This window comes from Hippopotamus amphibius, chromosome 6, assembly GCF_030028045.1.
Source record: "Hippopotamus amphibius kiboko isolate mHipAmp2 chromosome 6, mHipAmp2.hap2, whole genome shotgun sequence".
Lineage (NCBI taxonomy): Eukaryota > Metazoa > Chordata > Mammalia > Artiodactyla > Hippopotamidae > Hippopotamus > Hippopotamus amphibius.
In genome coordinates, this window is record NC_080191.1 from 165,323,926 (window position 1) to 165,340,977 (window position 17,052).

General features: G+C 38.1%; 1 protein-coding gene across 1 annotated transcript; it reads right to left on the reverse strand.

The window, feature by feature from the left end:
* Positions 1-203: 203 nt before the first annotated feature.
* Positions 204-9,269, reverse strand: GMNC (geminin coiled-coil domain containing). The gene is made up of 5 exons (XM_057739515.1): positions 9,229-9,269; positions 7,473-7,647; positions 5,725-5,813; positions 4,691-4,807; positions 204-3,214 (listed from the first exon to the last, which is right to left on the reverse strand). The coding sequence occupies exons 1-5, from the start codon at positions 9,229-9,231 to the stop codon at positions 2,597-2,599; spliced, it is 1,002 nt and encodes a 333-aa protein (XP_057595498.1). The 5' UTR covers positions 9,232-9,269; the 3' UTR covers positions 204-2,596.
* Between the last annotated feature and the right edge of the window lie 7,783 nt (positions 9,270-17,052).

Genomic DNA, 17,052 nt, shown 5'->3' on the forward strand with positions numbered 1-17,052 from the left:
AGTCTGGCCACACATATCATACAAAAGAGGTGCATATCAAAAGATTATGGCTAAAAACTAGGAGAAGAAAATCCATTATTAGAAAATGTTATGCACAATATAAAAATATTCTTTGCAAACACAAAAGTGCTATTTGATTTTTATTTCTCACTTTATATTAGTAATATAAACCAGTATATTATTTCTGGTTTACTGGATGGGCATGGTAAAACCATAAAGTTAGAACATATACTCAGGTGAGATAAATTTCTAATTTTTCGAACATCAGTAAAATACTTTTCTATACATAGTTCAAGTGAATATCAAATGCCTATAGATATGATTCTGAGAATATGTGGTAATTTTCACCCACGTAAGCCAGAGCAAGTTATCATTTACCACAAATGCACCATAATTTCTTTAAACTGGGCTGATACCAAGTTTCATTTAAAAGCTATTACATTTTATGTGGCTTTGGTTTATGTACCAAATGCGCTAAGCCTGGGTGCTTTCTCATAGCACCTAACACATGATGAAGCACATAAAAAATGCAAAATAATTATTTATTGACTAACCGATTTTGTTTTATAGCTTGATCATTTACATTTTCAAAATATTTATGTTGCTTTCTTGATTCCTACTATTAAAGTACAGTCAATTCTAATTCTTAAATTTGTTATTAAAAAGAGATAAATTACACCCATACAGGGGAACAGATACTACAATGTAAAAGGCACATTTTGTTTCGGATTTTGTTTTTTAGAAAATAGAATGTGTTCTATTTCTTCCTAAGTCATGAAAATACTTAATATATTTGATTCCCCTTCATGGATTATAAAGAAAACTGGGTGGAAATAAAACTTTATAGATTATGTGTTCACATCACAAAAATAAAGCAAAAAACCAAACAGCAGCAAACCAAAGACATGTCTTAGTCACAAAGAATTCCAAATAGAATACTCATGCTCTCAGGCATTGATTGTACAGATGACTTACTGAAGGGTGGAATTAAGAAAAATGGGAAAGACGTTCAACATGGTGGGTTTCATTACCAACTGAAGTTTGGTCCCCAAAAAATCATAGGTGCACATCTTTGATATGTAAATTATTCTGGGAAGGATAGGGAGCTTCAGGAACTGGAAAGAAAGAGAATTAGCATAAGCACGAAGAACACGTTTTCGCTTAATCTGGAAAGACATCTTTGATGTCAATATTTCCATTAAATCTACACACTTATTTTTTAGATGTATGTTCTCACACAGTTAGACTGAATTAACCCCCAAATGGGCTCATACCAGGAAAAGAATACTGTGATTAGAGCAATGATTTCTAGTGTTAACTACAAATGGCTCACATTTAAGAAAAAAATTATATATAAAAAGTTCACCCAACCTATCTGCAATGCCAATCAAAAGTGGAGAATAGTGCCCTGGGATGGTAGTGGTGGAGTAAAGCTGATGGGACGCAGGCTCGATTTATAGAATGTTAGTGATTATCTAGTCCAACTTCTGTATTCTACAGCTGGGAAAACCAAATCTTCACACGAGGGAAGTAGCTTTCTCAAGGTCACAGCAGACGAGTGGGTCTAAGTCTCAAGAGGGTGGCCACAGCGTCTAATTTGTTCACATTTTTTCACCACCTCATAGCACAATGCCTGGTACATAGTTGGTGTTCTACAGATATTTTAGGTATGTTGGTGAATGAAAAAAATGAACACATGATGACTGAATGGATGAGTAAGACAGTGTCAGAGCTAGGCAAGACTATACTTTTCAGTAATAGAAGTTTATCAGCATCTAAGTAGTTTAGGATAGTGACTTAGTCTGTTACCACGAGTCCCTCAAAAATGTTCTTGTCTGAGTCACGTTGGTTGCAGACAAAATGCCAGGTGCCCATAGAAGCTGATACACCATGCTGAGCATTTCGAAGTGATTTTAATTCTCTTTTATGTTTTAATGTATTGGTGTTGTCGCTTACCAGTAGAGTTCCAGCTGTTGAAGAGATCTTTTTTTGTAAACTCCACCATGGGACACTCGACTTAATGAAATGCCCTACACATAACATTACTCACACCTGCATTACGTCTCCAGGAATGGCAATGGGCAAATATACTTGTTTCTACGCCACCCAGTTATTTGAACACCCAATAACATGCACTTGGAGCAATTATAACGCTCGTTTCAAAGGCAGTTTTTAAAAATGAAGAGGAACAGGAGAGAAATAAAACTGTAAAGGTGAAGGCTGTGAACATTTAAACTTCTTGATGAAAGAAGAAAAGCTGTTAGACTTGTTATAATTGGAACAGCACATATAGGTCTCAAAGGAATATTCAGGCAATTGGAAAATACCTTCTCAAGTATAAGGCCAAGGGAGGAAGTCAACAGCAGGTGTGGGTATGTAAACAAGCCAAATTTAGGTGAAAGAAGAGCAGGCATGTTCCATTATGGATTCCTGGAAGCCATTCCCTGCAGACTTAAGTGAATAATTGAGAGTGACATTTAAAGTGGCAGGAGACAGTCTGGGCAAGGGCTTGCATTTTCCACACAGTCAGGTTCAAGTGCAAGAGAGGTCTTGTAAACAGAGTTCATGGCAGTCCTTTGTGATAGAAGAGGGATCACTAAGACTGTTTAGGGACCCAGGTAAACTTCCAGCCTCCCTCTTCATCTCGACGAACAAAGGCTTGTCCCTGGTGGAAGGAGTGAGTTTTCACATTACAGTGCGGGCTCAGGGATGTGGAAAAGGCCACCTCTGTCTTATTGGGTGACACATCAGAAGTATAGTAAGGGAGAGTTTGTAGTCCTCCTGGGGGATCTGAAAGTTGAGAAAGGAAGTGAAAATCTTCGCTGTGACTGGCAGTGCTATGTGAGGCGGTGGTTCGGTCACTTCCATAGTCAACTGGCAAATCTTCCCCGGGGGCATTGTGATAACCAACCTCATCGTCCAGAAACTGGGGGAATGTGCTGGTGGTCCGTCTGGGATGAGAAGAGAGGGCACTGTAGTTAGCTGATGAGGTGTCATCAATGGTGTTGAGGTCTTTCAACCCCAGTGTTCGAAGAACCCAGGGATCCACAGGGGGCCCAGGTTGTTCACAGTTAGCAAACTCACTAGAGAGGTTTCTCTTGGCATTTTTATGATGGGGAATCTCAGGAGGAAAATATCTTTGCTCTTTGGGTTTTCTCTTCCCTTTTCTGAATTTTCCACATGCTTTGGAGAACTCATCTGATGACAGCAATTTCTGGGGAAGTAATATTTGAAGATACACAGTCAGATAATCTACCAACATCATTTTCTTTACTACTGTCAAATATTTACTAGTCACCTTAATTCCTTAGAAAGCTTGATTAAATTTCTATTTTTACAAGCAAAAGTAAACTGATTGGATTTTCTGCTTTTAAGTCAAAATCTATGATGACCAGTTACCACCTAGAAATTCCAATTCATATAATTTTACTAGTCATTTAAAACTTGAAATGATGTAAATGACATCTTAAAATTTCAGTTCAGGGAAGTAATATTATTATGTTATTATGGAAATAACAGCAACTGTCATGTAATGAGGATTGGTTACATGCATGATCTCGTTTTATGTAGATACTATTAAAATCTCTGCAACTTGTGAAGGATCACGCAGCCTAGATTTAAACCTAAGCCATCTGAATCTAGACAGAACCACTGGCTAAAATCCTGTGGAACACTCTTCCTCTAATTTTATTAACTTTCATAGCACTTTCATGTGATATGATTATATTATTCTAAATCTTGCAAAATTGAGGACAAGAGAGAAAAATTGCCTAATTAATATCGCTAATTTAATAACTGTCCTTTTTTACAGAATGGTGGCTGGAGATAGGAACCCAGGCTAATAACTATGAGCTGTGCTCTCTTTTTTAACAAAGCTACCTGAATTCTAAAGGAAGTAAATATAGTGGTTTTTCTTCTCTGAACTATTATACCTGGATAAGAGTCGTAAAAAATATGATCAATTTCGATAAATAATGTAGCTTGTCTAGAAGTAAGGTAAAGATTGATGATAAAACAATAACAGTAACAGGATGGCAAGTAGATAATAAAAAATACAAAACCCCCAAAAAAAGAAGCACAATAAAAAGGGACTATGGGCAAACTATCCTTGAGTCAGAAGCAGTTCATTTTAAAAGGGTAAGAACAAAACGTTCATTAAAAGATAATGTAGTTGCTATGTCATGTCTAATTGCCAATCAAGAGATCTGGGCTCCAGCCGTATTTATGACATTTTTGAGCTGGAAAGATTCTTAAAAGATCTTTTAGCCCATCCACTTCCAAATGAAGTAAATGAGGCCCCAAGTGAGAGAGTGACTTAGCTAAAGTCAACCAGGTAATTAAAAGAAACCCGTGTCTCTTGGCTCTAATTCCCACTCCAGCGTTCCATCCATCTAACTCTTTCTTTTGACTAACCTCTTCGTCTCAGCAATCCCCTTGACTGGTTTTTGATTCTTAAGCAACTCTTTTCGTAATATATGTCTAAAATCTGCAATCTAGATACTTCAGAGAAATGACACATAAACATTCTTGTGAAAGTGCTATATTTCCTTCAGAAAAATTCACCCATCCTATTGACGCATTTCAAGGCACACTGTTTAATACACTTCTTACATTTAGTCAAGGAGTGTTACCCAACTGATCTTCTTTCTCAAATCACTGCTCTGACCTTATAAAGGGGATAGTCACATACCTTGGCTTTTTCCTCAAGACATTTAACTAAAGCAGAATTCAGGTATTGTCTGAGATGATTATTCTCTGCATGTAACCTAGCAAGTTCTTCTTCTTTCTGCACCAGAGTATCTTGGAGCTGCAAAAAGCAAACAATGATGAAGGCTGCTCCACTATATTGACGTTGTAACCTTAGAATAATGCCACTGATCCTTAACCTACTTAAATTTGATTATTATTCTGTTTGTTTTATGAACTCAATCTCAGGGAGCCCTCATCCTCAGAGGCCTAAATTCAATCTACACCCACCTACCACCTGATTATTCAGTTCTGTGTTCTGAATTTTTTATTCATTGCAAAGTGTTTAAAGAGATTATATGACTTTTAAAATTGTAACCACAAGGGGATCAGGAAGGTAGTAGGAAAATGAGCTGCGTGCAACTGTTTAAATATAGAAAACGATGTTTAGAATGGTTTCCCTGAACTTCTTCCTCACATACTAAAAAAAGAAGAAAGAAAAAAAGATATGGGCTGGCTTCCCTCAGCCTAGATCAATCTGTTTGTACATCCACTAGATTAAATTACTCTCTCAGAAATAACAACAAGCAAAATATGGAAAAATGAAGCAATCTTTGCAAGAACTTTTATAACCATCATGCCTTCTCCAAGCGATGAGCTGCTTATGATGTAAAAATACTATCACCCTCATTCTATCATTTGATCTTTCCACCAGCCCTCTGAGGTAGGCAGCACAAACATCTTCATTTCAAAGACAAGAAAAATAAAGATTCGAGGGGTCATACGGCTAAAACGTGTGAGGTCAGGGCTTGATTGTAGGTCCTCCTAGAGGGTTTTGGTTGTTGGCGGTTTTGTTGTTCTTTTCTGCCATATTTATCACCTAACTTTGACTCCTCTGTGGACAAATGTCCACTTTGCTTCTAAACTGAAAGGCAATGAACTGAACAAGGGAAAAGAAGCCGTGTGACATTAAGGGATGATGTTGAGAATGAAGCTTGCAGCATGGTGGGTCTCAGTGTTCTGATTGTCTACACATACCTGCTTGTTTCTGTAGAGCTGGGAGGAAAGCTGAGCCTCTTCCCATGAACACGAATTACGAACAGGGAAATTCGAGTCACTGGATGAGTCTATGTGAAAACACCAAATGGGTAACTGAGAAAACACACACGCAGTTTTTGTGTAATAAAGAACTCACAGAAGGGTTTCAGAAAGTTAATAGGTCCAATTACCTTTCTAAAATTAGCCATTGCCTCCACATGGGAAAATAACATTTAAAGCTTTCAGACAGGGCAAGCATGCTATGAAAGACAAATATTGATTTATAGACTATATCCCAAAGGGGCTACAGAGGTGAATTTTTAGGAGTCAAGAGGTCAAGTTCCTTCCTAATATGTGTATTCCTGCTGGCTCAATTTATAAAGACTGTGCTACCTGCATTATTAATTCAAGCCAATGCTTACTGCTCCCACCCTCAACTAGGCCTCTGTTGCAATTCCAGTGGGTTTTCCAAGTTTTTATCTTATTTTCTAAGCTGCAGTACTTGATAATACAGTGTTTGACTCTAGAATCAAAACCATTTTTCCCCAGATGAAAATCTCTGCCTATCTGCCTATCAGTTAAGTCTGATGGAGAGTATTTATTCAGAATTCTGTGGAACAGCACTATCTACTTCAAAATAATTTGAACTTGCTTCTCTGAAGAACCCAGCGAAAATCTTGAAACTGTACCCAAACTCATGTATTTCAAATGTCATCATCTGTATGTGTTTTATGCTTTTGCAAAGAGTTTTTGGTTTGTTTTTTCATATTTGACAGCAAACTATAACTACCAATAAAATCTATGCTTGGGGCATGCTAAGTTGGTTTACTTTAGTTTCTTTTCCTCATCTAGTACAGTTCTGACTCTTGCTCTCCTCTACTTCAACTAAAATATTACTGAGATATTTTTGATTAAAGTGGAATGATGGGCAAGGAGACAGGAATAAAATTTTATACACTCTTTGGTTTCATATTCTTGAGCACTCTGTTTTCTCTGTTTCAAAGCTAAAATTGAATAACTTCCTTCCTGACATACAAGTGTGTTTCAATATTTGGGGCTTTTTGTTTGTGTCTTTTCTCAAATTCAACAAATTCCTGTAGCAGAACCAATAGTCCAGGTATTGAATTCTGAAATGCCTTAGAGGTCTTCCAGAAACTTGAGTGTTAATACAGAAATTCCTTTAATATTTATAAACACTGTTTACTAAGCCCCAGGGCAAAATTAATGTGTAATTTCCCATCAAAGTTATACTTTCCTCCAAAGGTGAAGTCTTCTTTAGGCAAAAAGGAATCATTTTGTTTTCCACTTATAAGACACTATTCATAGAATTTCCTTTATGAAATAAAAGATTAAGTTAGTATTTCTCCTTGCTTATCTCTCATATGCAAGGAAATTTACCTGAATTTAAAAAAAATGGTATTTTAATTCCAAAAGCATCCCACTAGTATTGTTTATATAACTTTGGCCCAGACCCAAACCTTCTCAGTGACTTGGAAATCTCCAAGAACTGTAAAGTATAGGGAGAAATGCATATTGTCCAGTGGGCAATGGGAAGAATCCCATTTTCACTATTTGGCAAGTACACAAAAAGCAAGTTATTTAGGTTGCAAAATACAGGAGTCTTGGGGCTTTCTTTAACTTTACATATCATCCCTTCTTCTACAGAGTTCCAGCCCATAAGGCCTTGCAACTATGAGTACTGGAAAGGGGCTTCAGATCTACCAGGAAAGCAGAAGAGCAGAACTTACCCTGTGCCTGTAGTGCTTGTTGGGGCTCTCTGTTGTCCAGGAGACCAGCAGCCAAGAAAGAGACCCAAGTCTCCGTGGAAACGTCAACACTAGATTCTGACGTTGTAGTAGAATACGGGCAGTTACAGCTCTGACCTCCTACAAAGTACTGGTCTTGGCAAGGCAGAACAGTGTTCTGTAAAATTCAGTATGTGGATTAAGCGGTGGGTCCCAAGAGATGGGGTGATAGTAATTTGGAGGGGGAAAAGAGTGGCAGAAAGAAGCAGAAAATATATGCAGTGAACAAAAAAAACAGTAAAGGTGTTAACTACAGATCCCAGATTAATTTTGAGTGGTCCAAACATAATTACTAAAAAGGAATCAGCTCCTTGGTTCACCCAATACTTTCCTTAAGTCCTCTCATCAAAGGACAGTCTAGTATTAGATGGACCAAATCTGTAAATATCCAGGTGTATTCTCTGTTGCCACGTCTGAGGCATCTAACAGGCTACCCAAGATCTAAGTAAAAGGAATTCTACTTCATGAATGAAACATGTAAGAACTGTTTGACTCTTTCTAGCAAATATCTTAATTATGTTTCTAATAACCTTAAACAACCTTAAACAGCAAAGAATTCAGAATGCTAAAGCTGAAATGGACAGAACACGTCATATAATCTAACCTCCTTATTTTAGTTTTTAGTTTCCAAATTATACACTTGCCCCATTCCTGCCTTCCTCCTTCCTCTCTTCCTCCTTCCTCTCTTCCTCTGTCTTTAAATGCTATTGGATGCTACTGAAATAGGTTAGTTAGTAGAGGCAGCACACTCTATCTAGGTCTCTCCATCTCTAGGACTCAATGCCCTTCCAGAGTTATCTTGCCACTACTAACTGCCTGGCATGTATTCTCTACTGTGTTCTGAGCCAGTGGACACCTCCTGCCCCTGCCTCCTCCAACCTCAAACAAAATCTTTCCAAATGTCCAGTCAGGGGCAGGTATGCAGCCTCCCTGGGTTAATTTGTACAACAGCCCTTTACTAATTACTTGTCAATGTTTAATCAGGTAAAAGCCATTCATTTCAGCAGAGCCCAGCTTTGGACAAACCCTTTTTGACTACGACAAGTCTTTTGTTGACTTGTGAACTATCTTGGGCATAACATAAACAGAGAGAAAACAAATAAGAAGAGGAAAAAAGAAAGTTAAGTCAATTAAGTCACACTCTGTTAACATTCCCCATCAGTTAAGTTTTGAAAGTCCAGTCTTGAAGCAAGTCCAGCGTGGGCAGTGCAGACCAAAGACATTCAGCCAGAAGTTTACCAAGTGCTATTTTCTTTTATTCTAAAAGCATGTTTGCAGGCTCTTTCCCTGAGCTTATTATTGGAATCGGAGCTGAGCTATTATGCAATTGACACCTGAGAAGAAAACAAACCCCTGAATACCCCTAGCCTCCAGTTCAAGTGTTGGCAAATATGTGCAAAATCTAGAGGAAGAGGTGGAATGAAAAGTGAGTGCAGGTGGAAAGGGGAAGTTGGGAGAAGGTACAGAGAGTAGAAGTAACAGGACAAAAGGATGAGAGAGAGACAGAGACAGAGGAAAAGCCAGGAATAGATAGCAGAGAAGAAAAGGGAGATGGAGCAGCAGAGAAGACCTGTTTTAATTGGCAGGTAGCAGAGAAATCTTGTTTCCAAGGTGGAAGAAATTCTAAAGGCAAAGCTTACTAGCCTTCGGAGACTCCCGGTTTCGCCAGCGGACTAGCTAACGCCAGCTCCTCACTTACCATCTTGCCCTGCAGGAAGGCGCTGCAGAAACTGAGCCCACTGTTAATTTTTCGGGAAAGCGGGTGGAAGCTTTCAATGGGACTGAGGGGAGGAGCTAGGAGAGGCGAGTTCTAATCTGCGGGAGCTCCGGGTGGCGCCGGGGCTGCCGGCAAGCGCCGCCCTCTGATGTGGTGCGGGGCTGTCAAGCTGGTGACGTGGGTCAGGAGACACCCAGCCAAGGCCAAAGTCATTGGCACTCGCGGCGATCGCCCGCCGAGGCCGGGGACCAGCGAGTCAGGGTCGCGGGGAGGGGTGTGTGCGGGGCAGGCCCGCGGCGCTCCGCCTCCAGGTGCGCAGCGCGGCTGCAAACCCCGCGCGGGCGCGCGTTCCGCGGGCTCGGGCATCAGGACCCGCAGGGACCGCGCCCCCGTGCCCGACGGGGCGAGCCCGGCTCCTGCCCACGCGAGGCTGCGGCTGCCGGGCAGGGCGGGGCGCACAGGTCGGCCCGGATGCCGGGGGAAGGGGTCAGGAAAAGCCCACACCAGCGTCTCAGGGATCCGAGCAGCGCTTGGGGGGCCCTTCCAGCCCCAGGGTTATGACTGCGCCTGTGTATTCTCTGGCCACTTGATTAATATCAGCTTGCCGTATGACGTGGCTGATTGACTGGCTTTAACCTGCCTTTTGATATATATCTTATTTTCCCCAGCTTCACAAATGGGTGTGAAATGTGGAGGTGATCTATATCTATTCTGGAATGTAAGCTTCAAGAGAATGGCGATTTCTGTCTGTTGTGTTCACTGCTGTCTCCAAAGTGCCCAGAACAATTTCTAACATGTAATAGGTACTCAATAAAGAATGAATTAGGCTACAAATTTAAGAATCTCAAGTGTCTGCCTGTGTTGGTCTTTTCTTCACAACTACTATTACACAGAATAAATTAATATAATTAAGAAAATTTAGTGTGTGACTACTTCTCGAAGTGTTTTATTTCTGCCATTTTTCCTCTTGCATTTTATTCTCACCATTCCTATGATGTTATATCCAGAGGAGAAAAACGAGTCATATCATCCTTAGAACTATTCATCTACCACTAGCAACTAACTCTTATTTCATCTGCAATAACCCAGGAGGTCGGTACTTACGGTCCCTGTTCCAAAAGATAGTGAATGAAGCACTGAAGTTAAATTTGACCAATGTTCACACAATTAGGAAGTGGCAGACTCAGAATCTGAAGCTCTGGCTCCAGCATCCATGCTACCTACCGTAACCATAGTTGCTGACTCTATTTGATGTCTTTCCACTGCACGTTATGGCCATTTATGTAATGGGCATTTTTATGGATTGAACTATTTCCCCCCCCAATTTTATATATGTTGAATCTCCAAACCTCAATATGACTATATTTGAAGATAGGGCCTCTAAAGAGGTCATGAAGCTTAAGAGGTCATAAGGGTGGCGATCTAATCTAATAAAACTAGTATCCTTATAAGAAGAGGAAGAGACATCAAGGATAGCACACACAGAGAGATGGCCATGTGAGGACACAGAGAGAAGGCAGCCACCTGCAAGTCAAGGGGAGAGATGCCAGGAGAAACCAATAACACTGCTGACACCCTGACCTCGGACTTCCAGCCTTTAGAATTGTGAGAAAATTAAGCCCTGTGGTTTAAGCCATCCAGTCTGTGGTTCTTGTTATGGAAGCCCTAGCAAACTAATATAGGCAAAGTGAAGGAATTGAGAAAAATTCTGATTCTGGCTTACCTAGTCCTTTCTCTAAACCAGTTTTGACTTTTATTCATTCCACCTTGTATTTACCATCCGTAGCATTTAGCAGTGACTAACATATAGCAGATGCTCATTAAGCTCAGTGTCCAAAATTAAGAAAGAGATGGAAGAGGAAGAGGAGGAAGTTGCCAGACTCAGGGAGTCCTTTTATCCTGTTTTAGTACTGCTTATTCACAAGCATTTTAAGTGACTAGTATGAGATCTGAAGATCACTCCCTGGAAGATACTGCCTGAGTCCTTCAATGGGACTCATTTCAGTTAATGACATGAAAAAGTGGTCCTCTTTCTGCTCTCGCTGCACAAGGGGCAAAGATGCCCTGGCAATATGATCCTGAGATGATGGGGAAAACATATCAAAACCCATTTAGGTGATAAGAATCAATGCTCTTGTTCAGGGCAAAGAAAATCCTACTTTTGGAATGAGCACCAGGGGCAAGAAAAAGGAGGAAGGAGTTGTTTTTTGTTTTTTGGTTTTTTGGGGTTTTTTTGAAAACTGTCATAAATAAGATGTGTAAGCCTTTGAAAGATACAATTTTTTGACTGCAAAAATGACATAAGATGGGCAATTGAGAAAGCATGGTATGACATAAAAGGCATAGGCTTTAGATCCAAATATAGCTGGATTCAAATTCCTAATCTCCCCTCTGAGATTGAGTCACATGAGGCTGTAGTATGGTCTCCAAATCCTCAGTTAGCTCCTCTGGTAAATTAAGAAAGAACTACCTACTTGAGAGATTTGTTAAAAAGCTGACCACTGATGCCTGAACATTCCTAATTCTCTGCCTGAATCATGACTAGTAGCTACTATTATTGTTAAGTGTAGAAGACTCTTTCTTTGAACATATATGCTTCAGTGCCTTGCCTATTAAAAATAACTAAAAATACAAACTATATTCATAAAATTCCAGGGTTTTCTTTTTGAGGGGTAGAAATCTTTTTTTAAAGTTTTTGATAGATTTTCAGCACACAAATATTTCATAAATCATTAACTACTTTAGTTTAGTAGGCGTGAGAGTGTATATCTTTAAACAGTGGCATGGGAGTGTTTATCTTTAAAAAGTGAAGAGCTATTGACAATTTAACATAAATCAGAAGATAAAGCTTTTCGGAAATCATAAACTAATGGGAAAAATTTCCAAATTCTTAAGGTATTATTTAAGCTCATATTTTTATTTAAGGTCTACTGCTTAGGTATAAGCCTGTTTGATGATTATTTTTTGAAAAATGAATCAAGTAAGCAATAATGTGAAACCCTTTGGCCATTTTTTACTCATAAGTATCAAAGAAGAAGGTGCACCTTCCTTAGTGATTGCAATCCATGTGGATGTTTTTTTCTTCTATGAAAAATAAGATCAGTTTAAAACTGCTTTTTGTATTGTGCCTGAAGGGATGGTGTTAAAAAGGAGGTGGCTAATAACAGCCCAATTGTTGAATCAGGGCACTACCTCCTGCCAGGGCAAAGATATAACAGAATAGGAGGTAATTTGACCTGCTCACAAACCAAGTCTGCAGACAGAAAAGGGGAGAGTGTGATCAGAGGTGGGCCAAGGAGATAAATAGATTGGCATATGGAATGTTCTTTTCTTTCACCCCTGGAGGACACTTTATTTCATTACCTCATTAGTGAATTCAGTGGCATATATAATAAAGGGACAATTAAAAATTCTCCTTACAAACATAACCTTTCCCTATAGCTTCTACAGCCAAGTCTCCAGAGAATGAAAAGAGACCATGCCTGCTTTCGCATATAGGTAAAGAAAAAGCAAAACCGTTAGAGAAAATTCAATGCAGTAAATGATTTACAGTGGGAGGTTTAACATTTGCATGTTCTATTTCAGCATATCTGGAGACCCATGACTTGTTTAGTTTAATTTCAAGTATCACTCCTCCAGCGTGATGCACAGAAATCAATCACATTGGTATGGACAAAATCCTGCCTACTCTCTACCACCTAGCCATAGCTTCTAATAACCATCACATATGCAATAACTTATGCCCTAGTAAAGACTATTCTACATGAACAAAAGGTATACAAAGGAAAGTCAACTGTTAATATCAGGTTATTAGCCAGAAAAGAGAATTTGCCTTGGACAAATTATAGAGTGAAATGTTCGATTCAGGCCTGACTCAGATTAGTGCTATATAAAATGAGCAGGCAGGAGGCGGAGATTTATGATACTATTTTGTTGGATGTTTCAGCCAGAATTTATTTCAATAGCTTTATAACCAGCTTTAGACCTTTATTTATTGACTCATTGAGTGATTGCTTAATTTTTCAGTTGCATTAGATTGTATTATATTAAGAACAATCATATACCATAATGATATTCACAAATCTTTCAAATATCAACTAAGTGCTTCATATTGGAGAATACCTAGCAAGTGGATGCAAATCTATATTCATTGTGTAAAGTGAAGGAAACATCTTTTGTACTCTGCGATATTGCTTTTTCTGGCTTTTCTTATGATATGGCACTTAAGAAAATTATATTTGTGGGCAAATATCCCATTTCTCTCAGGCCCTATCAGGCCACCATGAGGATAGGGGACATCACTATTTCTCAGGACTTTAACTCATTGTACTTTGGTGCACTGTTTGGGAAGCCCTGCTCGCCTTTCTGGCCAAACTGGAATAAAATAATCTCAGTAGTACTGTAAAAATACATAAACAGTGAAAGTCATTTGCAATAACAGAAAGATTAGAGATGTAGAACCCCAAACAACACAAAACTACTAATTACTTTACTCTAACCACATTAGAAAATAATGGAAATCATGAATTATGATTACTATACATCAGAGGTATGCAAGTCCAGCTCTAATTTGAAATAAAATGAATTTCTGCTTCAAGAGCACTAATACTTTCATAAACTGGGTTTCAGTACCTTCGCTGCTCCTGAAATCTCTCTTAAAGATTTTTGATGTTGAGGTTAGTGGATGGATTGCGGACAAGGCATTAAAGACCTGAAGGTGCATTGGTGCAGACCATGACATCTAATTTATCCTGAAGATTAACAAGTACATCACTGGCTGGCTTGTTCAGTAAGTTTAGTTCTTGACATCATAGCAAAACAGAGCAACCAGGACCTGATTCCTTCCAGCCCTGGAATTAGAGGGTCTGAAACAATGTGACAGCTTTCATTAAAAGAAGCCAAAAATATATTTAGGTACAAAATGTTAAAGTGAAGTTATAATTTCATATTTTTGCAATCCATAACAATCCAGAAAATGTTCTTATTGATCCAATAACTTGTGGAAAAAATCACCGTCTTTACAATCAAATCAAAGAAACTTTCTTGAAATTTGTACTCGTCATATCTGGGTGTCTCTAGTCAAACTGTTTTCCACGTTTTTTTTTTTCACAAAATGAAAGTTTAATACCAGCCTCTATCTAGTGGAAACATGTATACATTCAAAAACAATCTGAGAAAAATACAGAGAATTATAATTGCTATGAAATTAATAGTGCTAAATAACACTTGGGTGAATGAATGAACAGAAGCATTAGACCACGAATAAAGTACCATGCCAGCAATAAAGTAAAACTCCAAGACCCTCTGTGAATGTATAAAAAGAGGATCACGATAGAGACAGTGCAAATTATCTGCTTTTGCTTTATCCAACCAGAAGCTTTCCTGCTGCCTGCCACCTCTGGAACAGCAGTATTAGCCCTGCATGACCAAATCATAGCCAATAATCTTACACACAATAAATTTCCATGGCTTCACTTATAGGTGAGCAGGCACCAGAAGAGAAGTAAGAAACTGACGAAGTTCTTTAAAAAATGGTTACTATCCTAGAATACAACTGGCAGGAACTCAGGTTGCATACTGACAAACTTTTATCTTTTAAAAAATTATTGGCAATTATTCTTTGTGTATTCTTCAGTATATATTTAGATGGGTATAAATGTACATGTTTATATATTTGCTTATACACGCATGCATGTATCTGGAGGAATCAACGGAGTCCATTGCCTTGAAATACTTACAGAGTAAAGTGAAAAAGTATTGAGAAACAAAGACATTTTCCACTCCTCACTTTTCTATATGGGGCAACTGTTCCCATGAGAGAAGACTTATTTGATTGGTGAGATTGGAAGAAAGAAAGGAAATAAGTTACCCACGTTCATGTCAACATCTACCTGACACAAGCTGCTTCTGCTTCCCCTGAGGAAAGGAAGCAGGGAAAGCACCGTCCCAACTGGAATTGTGTGTGGATGACCAGTGTCACCTGTGACAGGGCTGGTAAATCTATATTATTCAGAAAACTATTAGGAAGCCTATTAAAACTGCAAATATAAATCATGTTTGACAATCAAGCTTCTTTTTTTTCAAGTGATAAAGGTAACTATCATTTCCATGTACCTGCCTTTTCTGTCTATTGCTTGTTTCTTAGCTCAGGAAAGAAAGAAAGAAAGAAGTGTTATTTACTGTTATACATGCACACACATATGCACAAATTGTATGCTTTCTAATAAAATATAAGTAATCAGAAGAAAAAATTAAATGGAATCAACCATATGTGAATATACTTTAAGAACTTTAAAATATCCATGTCCTTTAAGTCAGCAAGAACAAAATAATCAATTTATGAAAATAATAAATTTGAACAAAAATAATGTGCAACTTTGATTATCATATTGATATAACAAACAGTTATAAGAACTTTCTAAATGTCCAATAAGAGACGCTTTCAATAAGTTACAGTATGTTCATAGCATGCACTGTGTAGTCATAGAAAATATTTTTGGGAAAGAGTTAAAGACATGGACAAACAACATTACGTTAACTATATTAAGGTACATACAAGTATATTCATACAACTGAAAAAAATAAGGGAAAAAGCATTAGTGATAGATTTTTACAGAATAGCATCATATTTAAAAATAAAGCAACATGCACAGTAGTGATAGATGTCTGTGTATATATTGATTAAAATAAGTATTCCAAAAAAAAAAAAAAAGTATTCCACATTTCTACTTTTATCCAAATTTGCAGTACGAAAGATGAATTGGGGTCAGAAAAATATTATATTTATTTTTTTCTCCACAACCTTGAGACTGTTTTAAAAATTGTACAAATCTACAGAAAGAAGAAAAATACTTTACAGCAAAATAGCCCCTTTATTTAAATACTCTATTGCTCGAAAATGCCAAAAATTACAAGGACTTAGGGAGGCTTTGATACTAAAATAAAAATGTCACAAAACACAAGAAGGTTTGGGTCTTTTTTTAAATACATAGAAGAAGAAAATAAAATAAATTATTATAATCTTTAAAGTATTGGACTTCCTAGGTGGCACAGTGGTTAAGAATCCACCTGCCAATGCAGGGGACATGTGTTGGATCCCTGCCCCAGGAAGATACACATGCCACAGAGCAACTAAGCCCGTGCGCCACAACTATTGAGCCCATGAACCACAACTACTGAAGCCCACACGCCTAGAGCCCGTGCTCCACAACAAAAGAAGCCACCACAATGAGGAACCCACACACCACAACAAAGAGTAGCCCCCACTCGCCACAACTAGAGAAAGCCTGTGTGCAGCAAAAAAGACCCAACATAGCCAATAAAATTAAATAAATAAATAAATAAATGAATTTATAAAAACAAAGTATTGAAGAGATTAAATAGAACTAGAATAGGTAGAATTAACAAATTGACAGGTTTCAATTTTAAAAAGAGAGACATTCTAACACTCAGTACCATGTAAAGATAGACCTTGATACTCTGTGAGTAGTGAGCACTTGATCACTAGAAAAATTCACAAAAAGGCCAGATTACCAGTAACCTCAGATGTTTTATATCAGGCTGGCTAAAAAGTTTGTTCGTGTTGCCCCATAAAATTGAAAACCTGAATGAACTTTTTGGCCACTCCAATATTTCATTCATACACTGGTAATATCAAGAAGATAAGCTCCTTGCAATAATTTTCAAGGATGAGAGCTTACAATTCAACATGATTTTGAGATTAGAAGTCTGTCTTTGTAATTAATTTCCATGCATATTTTTAAAGGGACAGAGAACTCCTTGCCCTTTCTTATATGGGAATGGAGA